We start from the raw sequence: 12,808 nt of genomic DNA, 5'->3' as shown, positions 1-12,808 counted from the left end.
ACACAAAACGATTATTGCTCAGAATACGGCTTTGAGCGATTTCTGAGCGAAAATCGTTGCATCTAAATCAGCCTTTACTGTGAACTGAATGTGTTTATGTTAAGATCTATTATGTTGACGGCTGATACACAGGTATCTCATAACTCGTATAACAAATACACGTCTAATAGTGGTAAATGTCACATTGTGGCGATCAGGCTCTGGAAGAATACATACGTGTTTGAAATTCCTGAATGGCACAAACTGCACAATATCCCGCAGTACGGGCTCTCCCTTCGGTGATCTCAGGATGCCATCATCTCCATCCAACATCTGCATGTCACTAAAGTCAGCGTTTCCAACACCGACAATGATGACTGACATAGGAAGATGAGAGGCGTGAACTATGGCTTCCCTGGTGTCAGCCATGTCGGTGATAACTCCGTCCGTTAAGATGAGCAGAATAAAGTATTGCTGCAAATAAACAAATACAGAAACAATGATAAATATCGGAGATATTGTGTAACATTAGAAGAATAATCTGGCACAAGAACGGGCAAAACATCCTTCAGATACACTGATTTATGTAACAAAATATTATTAAGATGTGCGGTAAGATGTATCGTGTTTCCCCGAAAATAAGACCTACCCCGATAATAAGTTCTACCCTGATTTTCGGGGTGCGAATGGGGCTTGAAATATAAGCCCTCCCCCCAAAATAAGCCCTAGCTACACTAGGTGGAAAAAAAAACAGCAATGCTCACCTAGCCACTGGCGTCTGGGTCCCTTACCCGGTGCTGCAGCAGGCTGCAGTGTAACACTCAGTGCTGACAGAGGATTCTCTTCTTGGTAACGGCACTTTGAATACCCCGCCTCTAGCAAGTGAATGCTGTGACTGGATCACAAGCGCCACTGGCTCAGCCAATCAGAGCGTGTGCTTGACCATTCACAGCCATTCAGTGAATGATATCACTGAATGGCTGTGATTGGTTCATTGAACATGGGCTCTGATTGGCTGGTGCTCGATCTAATCACAGCGCTCGCTTGCTGGAGGCGGGGTATTCAAAGCCCTGTTTCCAAGAAGGGAATCCTCTGTCAGTGCTGAGGATCACACTGCAGCCTGCCGTAGCGCCGGGGAGACCAGCGCGAGGAATGAAGACGCCGGCAGCTAGGTGAGTATACGACACCCCCCGAAAACAAGACACTGTGTCTCTTTTTGGGCAAAAATTAATAAGAGAGGGTCTTATTTTTGGGGAAACATGGTAATAGCCAATCAGATGTAGGTGCTTTTTCTACATCTTTTGCAGTCTAATTGGGTAATAATCAGGTGATATGGATTACAGCACCTTTTCAGGCTGCTTTCACATCTGCGTCGGAGGTTCCGTTTTCCTGCTCCGTTTGGGGAGAAGAAAAGGGGAATCCCTTGGCTGAACAGATCCATCTTATGACGGAACCAAACCGCGACAAATGGCCCCTATTGACTATATGGGGGTAAACTTGGTTTCTTCTCAGCTGCCCCGCATTTTACCGGAAGAAAACATCCTGCGGGCAGCGCTATTGCTTCTGGTATTTTTTGCCAGATCTGCAACGGAACCTCCAAACGAAGATTCCAGCGCAGATGTGAACACGGCCTTATTTACAATGGATGACAGCGATAGTAACATAGTGATAAAATACTACAAATTAGTAAAACTTGTATATTTTTAATTGTGAACAAGCTCATTGTAGCAAACGTGACAGTTTCAGTATTGGTAGGCCTTATAATCCTCATCATAGTTCTGTATATGACGATTCCATCCACGCATTAGAATCAGATCATGTGAAAAACTCTATCCATGCAGTTTATTATTTGCCTGTGTATATGGTTAATATTTTGGCACTGGTATGGATTTGTAAACTGCCAGCATCAATTAAGAAATTTTTGCTGCATGCAGCTCACCATGCTATTTAGAACAGCACATGGAAGCTAGACCCTCCACAATGACATTATTTCTGATCAGGTCTCTTTATAATGGACAGAAGTGGTGACAGTTACCAGGACTCTCTATACGGGGTGCCTCAAAAGTATCAAAGCACCTAGATAGAATGGAAAAGGTTTGGCACACCAATTTTGCATACAGGCTGCAGGAAAAGGCAGAAATCGGTTAGACTATGTCACCAAAATGACGGCCATTTTGAATGCTGCCATCTTGGATTCAACTCTGATTTTTCCAATGGGAAGGTAGCTGTGTGATATATCAAACTGCCAGAGAATTTCACCAGGAAAACAATGATGTGCTTCATTGTACCATAAAGGTATGCATTCTCATGCTAACATGGTGAGTTTTCTCCATTACATGTGAATGAAGGTGTTATCTCAAGCAGAACATGTCAAGATCCTCCTCTGTCAAACATTTGCAGCATCTGCAGTTTATAAGGATGCCATTTATGCATAATTAAAATTCACTGTATGGAGGCACGGCTGACCCCACATTATTAAGACAGGCGATAAATGCTACATTGTGGGCTCTTGTTGAATGAGGCCAGAACAGCGGTTGCTGATCCTTCATCAGTAACTATTTTTGCTCATCCAAATTTTGATTTATTGGTGACAGAACCTGTTTCTCCGAATTTGGAAAGAAATTTGACAACTGCACTGTGGGTATTGGAAGGTCTGGTTGGGGGGTATTGATTGAAATCTGCTGCGATGACACATGTGCTTCCTTCACCTGACATTACAACAATCTCAACACATTCTGCTTGACATATCACCAGCATTCACATTGCGTTGTGTTAACATGAGAATGAATAAAGTTATGTAAAAATGAAGCACATCATTGTTTTTCTGATGGAATCTCTGCCGGTTTGATATATCACACACCAACCTTCCCATTGGAAAAATGTTGAATCCAAGATGGCGGCATTCAAAATGGCCGTCATGTTGGTGACATGGTCTAACAGGTTTTCGCCTTTTCCTCTGCAGCTTCTATGCAAAATTGGTAAGCTGTTTTCATTCTATATAGGTGTTTCCACACTTTAAAGACACCCTGTAGTAGTATTAGTGATTATTACACTGGGCTATATGGTGATGCCTGATACCTACCGGTCCTTTCACAACAGTCCTGTCATTACAATTACACCCCAGTTCCTATAAGCCCATACCTTTAGTTTTTGGGCCTATAGGAGCTGATAGACTAAATGAATTGTACTAGTCTTGAATATGATAAATTCACAACTGCTGACATCAGCAAATAAAATGCATTGTAGCCTATAGTAACAAATATCCATTCTGTCGTTTCTGTAAAGCTAAAAAAAAGTCATTTTACAAAGATATCATGTAGATAAGGGTTAAAAATATCAGACATTTCATATTAGCGCGTCAACGCTGCCAGATTGCTATCCCAGAGAGTATTAGCTTCAGATGACATGACTGCTTGACAGCATATAACGATCCCCTGAGTTCCAACAATGTCACGAGAGCAACTACTGTTACTGGCAATCTTGTTAATACTGGCATTGGGTTTCATAAAGCCAAACAATGAAAGATCCTCAGGTACATCTGTGATCGGTGGACCAAATGTGCACAATCCTTGTCAACAGCTCAGAAATACAATTTACAAAGGTCATTTCAAAGTCATTGCTGAAGTTTAATATAGCAGCATTTAGTTTGGGGTTCCATGGCGATGTATCGCTTTTACAATCATTTCATGATACACTGCAGTACAGCATATTGCAGATAAGGTATTTCTATGGGATCATATAACGCTGCACTTGATGATCTGCAATTGTGATATTTACTTTACACAGATTTGCAGCATTCTTTTTTTGCTTTTAAAAAACGCCTTGATTTTCAAGGGTTTTTCATTGCATTCTTCTACAGGTGTTTTTTATGGATATATATATATCCCATCATCTACCAGGAAACAAGGGTCCAGGAATCGTATGTATTGTGAGCGAAATGTATCAAAACTAATGCAACAGAAAAGTGGAGCTGATACCCATAGCAACCAATCGGGAAAGACAAGACCTGGGATTTGATTGGTTGCGTTAGGTACAAGCTCCACCCACCTTTGTTAAATCTCCCCCTTTGTGTATTGGTACTACAGTGCCTCACCGTCGCTTCCATTGTGTGGGTCTCCTCTGAAGCCGACTTTGCCACTTTTTGAATAATGGGAGCAATGTTGGTTGGCCCATAGAGCTGTAGCTTGGGCAGGCAGTTTTGATAGGCTTCTACCACTCCTTGTATGCCTGCAAAGGAAAAAATATATATAATGAAATATAGGTATTTAAAAGGCTGGCTTCACATCTGCATTGGAACCTTCAGGCGGAGGTTTCATCGCACATCCGGCTCATGCAGCCCTTTCTCTTCCATCCAAAAGCCAGGCAGCTGGGCGGAAAGTGGACGGACGCTATTATAGTCAATGGGGTTCATCCAGTGCTGTTTGGTACCGTCCAGAGACTGAGCCGTTCGGCGGCGGGGATTTCCCTTTCCTGTCTCCAAATGGAGCAAGAAAGCGTAACCCCAAGTGTGATGTGAAACCACCCTAATGTGGAAGCAACATGGGAGGCACCTCTGTAAGGAAGGGAACATTGGCAAGGAGCTAAGTAGATTGTACTACAATGTTACTGATTCATAGCAGTATAGCATTCCCCCATTCCCAATCACTGCCTTACGCTGGGTGCACACTAGGTTTATTAACGTCTCATTAAAATCTCTGATCCAACACACAACCACACATTGCCACAAATAAGTCTACAAACTATTGGCCAATGCGGATAAAACCACAGAATATTGTAGTATATACATTATCTCCGATATGACAAGAGTATACATAGGAAGGTTCCAGATGATAAGAGCCCCACAATGTGGCAGTTACGGACCACCAGAGATGGGGTCAGGTTACTGTTCAACAAGCGGCATTCATTCTGCAAAAACATTGTGCTAATGAGCGTGCATTCACGCATACGCTCATGTGGATCAGCCTAAAGAATCAAATTGTGGACGTACTTCTTAAATTTCCAAATCAAGATATTCCTATAAATAGCAAATAGCACAATCTTTACCCTTTTTGACAACACTAATAATTTAGTTTTCACTTTTAGACTTTTTTTGATAATTGATCTCCTAAAGTGGTATCAGATGTTGGGTGACAACCAGTAATGGCATCCAATGACATGATTACAGCAGTATTCCACATATCTACATTGGTATATCAATTACTAATATTATGTAGAATTATATTCCATCTACTGTTTTGCCTATGTAGGAGCGAGTCTTTACCCTATGTAGGTGCGAGTCTTTACCCTATGTAGGTGCGAATCTTTACCTTATGTAGGAGCGAGTCTTTACCCTATGTAGGTGCGAATCTTTACCTTATGTAGGAGCGAGTCTTTACCCTATGTAGGTGCGAATCTTTACTCTATGTAGGTACGAATCTTTACCCTATGTAGGCGCGAGTCTTTACTCTATGTAGGTACGAATCTTTACCCTATGTAGGAGCGAGTCTTTACTCTATGTAGGTACGAATCTTTACCCTATGTAGGCGCGAGTCTTTACCTTATGTAGGTGCGAATCTTTACCCTATGTAGGTGCGAATCTTTACTCTATGTAGGTACGAATCTTTACCCTATGTAGGCGCGAGTCTTTACTCTATGTAGGTACGAATCTTTACCCTATGTAGGCGCGAGTCTTTACCTTATGTAGGTGCGAATCTTTACCCTATGTAGGTGCGAATCTTTACTCTATGTAGGTACGAATCTTTACCCTATGTAGGCGCGAGTCTTTACCCTATGTAGGTGCGAATCTTTACCCTATGTAGGTGCGAGTCTTTACCCTATGTAGGAGCGAGTCTTTACCCTATGTAGGTGCGAATCTTTACCCTATGTAGGCGCGAGTCTTTACCTTATGTAGGTGTGAGTCTTTACCTTATGTAGGAGCGAGTCTTTACCCTATGTAGGTGAGAGTCTTTACCCTATGTAGGTGTGAGTCTTTACCCTATGTAGGGGCGAGTCTTTACCCTATGTAGGTGAGAGTCTTTACCCTATGTAGGAGCGAGTCTTTACCTTATGTAGGTGCGAGTCTTTACCCTATGTAGGAGCGAGTCTTTACCCTATGTAGGTGCGAGTCTTTACCCTATGTAGGAGCGAGTCTTTACCTTATGTAGGTGCGAGTCTTTACCCTATGTAGGTGTGAGTCTTTACCCTATGTAGGTGCGAGTCTTTACCCTATGTAATTGCGAGTCTTTACTCTATGTAGGTGCGAATCTTTACTCTATGTAGGTACGAATCTTTACCCTATGTAGGCGCGAGTCTTTACCTTATGTAGGTGTGAGTCTTTACCTTATGTAGGAGCGAGTCTTTACCCTATGTAGGAGCGAGTCTTTACCTTATGTAGGTGTGAGTATTTACCCTATGTAGGAGCGAGTCTTTACCTTATGTAGGTGTGAGTCTTTACCCTATGTAGGTGCGAGTCTTTACCCTATGTAGGTGCGAGTCTTTATCCTATGTAGGTGCGAGTCTTTACCTTATGTAGGTGCGAATCTTTACCTTATGTAGGAGCGAGTCTTTACCTTATGTAGGAGCGAGTCTTTACCCTATGTAGGTGTGAGTCTTTACCCTATGTAGGTGCGAGTCTTTACCCTATGTAGGTGTGAGTCTTTACCCTATGTAGGTGCGAGTCTTTACCCTATGTAGGTGCGAGTCTTTATCCTCTGTAGGTGCGAGTCTTTACCTTATGTAGTTGCGAATCTTTACCTTATGTAGGAGCGAGTCTTTACCTTATGTAGGTGCGAGTCTTTACCCTATGTAGGTGCGAGTCTTTACCCTATGTAGGTGTGAGTCTTTACCCTATGTAGGAGCGAGTCTTTACCCTATGAAGGTGCGAGTCTTTACCTTATGTAGGTGCGAGTCTTTACCCTATGTAGGTGCGAGTCTTTACCCTATGTAGGTGCGAGTCTTTACCTTATGTAGGAGCGAGTCTTTACTTTATGTAGGAGCGAGTCTTTACCCTATGTAGGAGTGAGTCTTTACTCTATGTAGGAGCGAGTCTTTACCTTATGTAGGTGCGAGTCTTTACCCTATGTAGGTGCGAGTCTTTACCCTATGTAGGTGCGAGTCTTTACCTTATGTAGGAGCGAGTCTTTACTTTATGTAGGAGCGAGTCTTTACCCTATGTGGGAGTGAGTCTTTACACTATGTAGGAGCGAGTCTTTACCTTATGTAGGTGCGAGTCTTTACCTTATGTAGGTGCGAGTCTTTACCTTATGTAGGTGCGAGTCTTTACCCTATGTAGGTGCGAGTCTTTACCTTATGTAGTTGCGAGTCTTTACCTTATGTAGGAGCGAGTCTTTACCCTATGTAGGTGCGAGTCTTTACCCTATGCAGGTGCGAGTCTTTACCCTATGTGGGAGTGAGTCTTTACTCTATGTAGGAGCGAGTCTTTACCTTATGTAGGTGCGAGTCTTTACCCTATGTAGGTGCGAGTCTTTACCCTATGTAGGTGCGAGTCTTTACCTTATGTAGTTGCGAGTCTTTACCTTATGTAGGAGCGAGTCTTTACCCTATGTAGGTGCGAGTCTTTACCCTATGCAGGTGCGAGTCTTTACCCTATGTGGGAGTGAGTCTTTACTCTATGTAGGAGCGAGTCTTTACCTTATGTAGGAGCGAGTCTTTACCCTATGTAGGTGCGAGTCTTTACCTTATGTAGTTGCGAGTCTTTACCTTATGTAGGAGCGAGTCTTTACCCTATGTAGGTGTGAGTATTTACCCTATGTAGGAGCGAGTCTTTACCTTATGTAGGTGTGAGTCTTTACCCTATGTAGGTGCGAGTCTTTACCCTATGTAGGTGCGAGTCTTTATCCTATGTAGGTGCGAGTCTTTACCTTATGTAGGTGCGAATCTTTACCTTATGTAGGAGCGAGTCTTTACCTTATGTAGGAGCGAGTCTTTACCCTATGTAGGTGTGAGTCTTTACCCTATGTAGGTGTGAGTCTTTACCCTATGTAGGTGCGAGTCTTTACCCTATGTAGGTGCGAGTCTTTATCCTCTGTAGGTGCGAGTCTTTACCTTATGTAGTTGCGAATCTTTACCTTATGTAGGAGCGAGTCTTTACCTTATGTAGGTGCGAGTCTTTACCCTATGTAGGTGCGAGTCTTTACCCTATGTAGGTGTGAGTCTTTACCCTATGTAGGAGCGAGTCTTTACCCTATGAAGGTGCGAGTCTTTACCTTATGTAGGTGCGAGTCTTTACCCTATGTAGGTGCGAGTCTTTACCCTATGTAGGTGCGAGTCTTTACCTTATGTAGGAGCGAGTCTTTACTTTATGTAGGAGCGAGTCTTTACCCTATGTAGGAGTGAGTCTTTACTCTATGTAGGAGCGAGTCTTTACCTTATGTAGGTGCGAGTCTTTACCCTATGTAGGTGCGAGTCTTTACCCTATGTAGGTGCGAGTCTTTACCTTATGTAGGAGCGAGTCTTTACTTTATGTAGGAGCGAGTCTTTACCCTATGTGGGAGTGAGTCTTTACACTATGTAGGAGCGAGTCTTTACCTTATGTAGGTGCGAGTCTTTACCTTATGTAGGTGCGAGTCTTTACCTTATGTAGGTGCGAGTCTTTACCCTATGTAGGTGCGAGTCTTTACCTTATGTAGTTGCGAGTCTTTACCTTATGTAGGAGCGAGTCTTTACCCTATGTAGGTGCGAGTCTTTACCCTATGCAGGTGCGAGTCTTTACCCTATGTGGGAGTGAGTCTTTACTCTATGTAGGAGCGAGTCTTTACCTTATGTAGGTGCGAGTCTTTACCCTATGTAGGTGCGAGTCTTTACCCTATGTAGGTGCGAGTCTTTATCCTATGTAGGTGCGAGTCTTTACCTTATGTAGGTGCGAGTCTTTACCTTATGTAGGAGCGAGTCTTTACCTTATGTAGGTGCAAGTCTTTACCCTATGTAGGTGCGAGTCTTTACCCTATGTAGGTGCGAGTCTTTACCCTATGTAGGTGCGAGTCTTTACCCTATGAAGGTGCGAGTCTTTACCTTATGTAGGTGCGAGTCTTTACCCTATGTAGATGCGAGTCTTTACCCTATGTAGGTGCGAGTCTTTACCTTATGTAGGAGCGAGTCTTTACCTTATGTAGGAGCGAGTCTTTACCCTATGTGGGAGTGAGTCTTTACTCTATGTAGGAGCGAGTCTTTACCTTATGTAGGTGCGAGTCTTTACCCTATGTAGGTGCGAGTCTTTACCCTATGTAGGTGCGAGTCTTTACCTTATGTAGGTGCGAGTCTTTACCTTATGTAGGAGCGAGTCTTTACTCTATGTCGGTGCGAGTCTTTACCCTATGTGGGAGTGAGTCTTTACTCTATGTAGGAGCGAGTCTTTACCCTATGTAGGTGCGAGTCTTTACCCTATGTAGGTGCGAGTCTTTACCCTATGTAGGTGCAAGTCTTTATCCTATGTAGGAGCGAGTCTTTACCTTATGTAGGAGCGAGTCTTTACCCTATGTAGCTGCGAGTCTTTACCCTATGTAGGAGTGAGTCTTTACTCTATGTAGGTGCGAGTCTTTACCCTATGTAGGAGCGAGTCTTTACTCTATGTAGGTGCGAGTCATTACCCTATGTAGGTGCGAGTCATTACCCTATGTAGGTGGGAGTCTTTAGCTTATGTAGGTGTGAGTCTTTAGCTTATGTAGGTGTGAGTCTTTACCCTATGTAGGTGCGAGTCTTTACCCTATGTAGGTGCGAGTCTTTACCTTATGTAGGTGCGACTCTTTACCTTATGTAGGTGCGAGTCTCTACCCTATGTAGGTGCGAGTCTTTACCCTATGTAGGTGCGAGTCTTTACCCTATGTAGGTGCGAGTCTTTACCCTGTGTAGGTGCGAGTCTTTACCTTATGTAGGTACGAGTCTTTACCCTATGTAGGAGCGAGTCTTTACCTTATGTAGGTGCGAGTCTTTACCTTATGTAGGAGCGAGTCTTTACCTTATGTAGGAGCGAGTCTTTACCCTATGTAGGAGCGAGTCTTTACCCTATGTAGGTGAGAGTCTTTACCCTATGTAGGTGCGAGTCTTTACCCTATGTAGGTGCGAGTCTTTACCTTATGTAGGTGCGAGTCTTTACTCTATGTAGGAGCGAGTCTTTACCTTATGTAGGTGCGAGTCTTTACCCTATGTAGGTGCGAGTCTTTACCCTATGTAGGTGCGAGTCTTTACCTTATGTAGGTGCGAGTCTTTACCTTATGTAGGTGCGAGTCTCTACCCTATGTAGGTGCGAGTCTTTACCCTATGTAGGTGCGAGTCTTTACCCTATGTAGGTGTGAGTCTTTACCCTATGTAGGTGTGAGTCTTTACCTCATGTAGGTGCGACTCTTTACCTTATGTAGGTGCGAGTCTCTACCCTATGTAGGTGCGAGTCTTTACCCTATGTAGGTGCGAGTCTTTACCCTATGTAGGTGCGAGTCTTTACCCTATGTAGGTGCGAGTCTTTACCCTATGTAGGTGCGAGTCTTTACCTTATGTAGGAGCGAGTCTTTACCTTATGTAGGTGCGAGTCTTTACCCTATGTAGGTGCGAGTCTTTACCCTATGTAGGTGCGAGTCTTTACCTTATGTAGGTGCGAGTCTTTACCCTATGTAGGTGCGAGTCTTTACCCTGAGTAGGTGCGAGTCTTTACCTTATGTAGGTACGAGTCTTTACCCTATGTAGGAGCGAGTCTTTACCTTATGTAGGTGCGAGTCTTTACCTTATGTAGGTGCGAGTCTTTACCTTATGTAGGAGCGAGTCTTTACCTTATGTAGGAGCGAGTCTTTACCCTATGTAGGAGCGAGTCTTTACCCTATGTAGGTGCGAGTCTTTACCCTATGTAGGTGCGAGTCTTTACCCTATGTAGGTGTGAGTCTTTACCCTATGTAGGTGTGAGTCTTTACCTTATGTAGGTGCGACTCTTTACCTTATGTAGGTGCGAGTCTCTACCCTATGTAGGTGCGAGTCTTTACCCTATGTAGGTGCGAGTCTTTACCCTATGTAGGTGCGAGTCTTTACCCTATGTAGGAGCGAGTCTTTACCTTATGTAGGTGCGAGTCTTTACCCTATGTAGGTGCGAGTCTTTACCCTATGTAGGTGCGAGTCTTTACCCTATGTAGGTGCGAGTCTTTACCCTATGTAGGTGCGAGTCTTTACCCTATGTAGGTGCGAGTCTTTACCCTATGTAGGTGTGAGTCTTTACCTTATGTAGGTGCGAGTCTTTACCTTATGTAGGTGCGAGTCTCTACCCTATGTAGGTGCGAGTCTCTACCTTATGTAGGAGTGAGTCTTTACCCTATGTAGGACCGAGTCTTTACTCTATGTAGGAGCGAGTCTTTACCCTATGTAGGAGCGAATCTTTACCCTATGTAGGAGCGAGTCTTTACCCTATGTAGGTGCGAGTCTTTACCCTATGTAGGTGCGAGTCTTTATCCTATGTAGGTGCGAGTCTTTACCTTATGTAGGTGCGAGTCTCTACCCTATGTAGGTGCAAGTCTTTACAGTGGTTCTTGTATTCTATTCATGGACCAGGAGGATTTGGATGAACAGTGGTATAAGTCTTTATCAGATAGGAGAATCTTTGACATTGCATAGTCAGGGAAAGAAGTAGTACTATGCAGATTACCAAAACTAAGAGGCAGCTGGCAGAGACTCATTTTAACTACATTCGCTTTCCAGCTTCTTAATGATAGCATCAGGTTGCTGTGGGGTATTTACAATAGATAGCATAACCTTGCATAGAGAAGTTAGCAGGGATATCGGCTCCACAAATGTTTTTTATCTAATTTCTTTTGTCTTCTATGTAAATATTGTAGGGCACATTATTTACTAAATTACCTGCGGCTGTGCAACAGATGGGACCGGCGACGCTGCATCAGCTGCGGTTGGTAATGTAAGATAAACACATGCATCCTTACTTTGATGTCAGTGCAGCTGCACATACTACCTAAATATGGGGAATGTTGGGCAGAAGTTTTTATCTCTGATAGTCCAGATGGGAAATGGTAATCTTAGGATGTGTTCACATCTGTCTTCGAGGCTCTGTTGGAAACACAGATTTCATAAAGTTTGCTAAAAAACAATAATGCAGCATTCTGCATCTTTTTAGGTAAAATAATGGACCAAACCCAACTGATCCCATTATAAGTCAATCAGGTTCATTTGGTAGTTGGGTTCATTTGGCAGTTGGTAACCATCATGTGATTAATTTGGCACTCCATCCCTTTTGCTGATCTGCTCCTACGATGGAGGACAACAGCATTGACCAGCGCAGGTGTGAACAGAAACTTACAAATGTAGCAGAGTTGTTAGTACTGAACACTGGGGTTGGTTAGGCTGGCTTAACATCTGCGCTCCGTTCAGAGGTTCTGTTACAGAGCCGGCACAAAATACCGCAGGAAAAAGCACTGCATGCAGGACTTCTTCAGCCGGTAAAATGCCAGACAGCTGAGCGGAAACCATGTAAACCCCATTATAGTCAATGGGGTCCATTCGGTGCTGTTTGGTTTGGGTGTAAAACGGATCCATTAGGCCAGGGGATTCCACTTTCCTGTTCCTCAAAAGGAGCAGGAAAGTTGAACCCCTGATGCAGGAAGGGAGTTTGCCTGTGTTTGTTGTTCATGCTGTTCTATTTTCCGGAGTTTGTACTGTGTGTCATCTGTACCGCTCCTTTCTGCTTCCTTTTAGGAAGTGAGTTCAGCCCTAGGTTCCTGACGTGGGGCCGTCCTTATCAGGGCGATTACTCCGCTTATAGGTAGGTTTCCTCTCTTGGTGTAGTCATGGGTCAGATATTTCCCTGTTGCTGGTGTGATAATCTATTAGTATGTTGTATACTATG

The 12,808-nt window shown here is 43.5% G+C and overlaps 1 protein-coding gene across 1 annotated transcript in view; it reads right to left on the bottom strand.

Annotated features, from left to right (window-relative positions):
* CPNE4 (copine 4) overlaps positions 1–12,808 on the bottom strand; it is a 298,691-nt gene that overhangs the window by 15,186 nt on the left and 270,697 nt on the right. The window contains exons 13-14 of the mRNA XM_066584935.1: positions 4,073–4,206; positions 217–453 (exon numbers count right to left, since the gene is read on the bottom strand). Coding sequence (XP_066441032.1) covers positions 217–453; positions 4,073–4,206 — 371 coding nt within the window. The remainder of the gene's footprint in view (positions 1–216; positions 454–4,072; positions 4,207–12,808) is intronic.

The sequence above is a fragment of the Eleutherodactylus coqui genome, chromosome 12 (genome assembly GCF_035609145.1).
Source record: "Eleutherodactylus coqui strain aEleCoq1 chromosome 12, aEleCoq1.hap1, whole genome shotgun sequence".
In the NCBI taxonomy this organism is placed as follows: Eukaryota; Metazoa; Chordata; class Amphibia; order Anura; family Eleutherodactylidae; genus Eleutherodactylus; species Eleutherodactylus coqui.
Note: the sequence above shows the minus strand (reverse complement) of the source record. Positions and strands in the feature narration are given on the sequence as shown.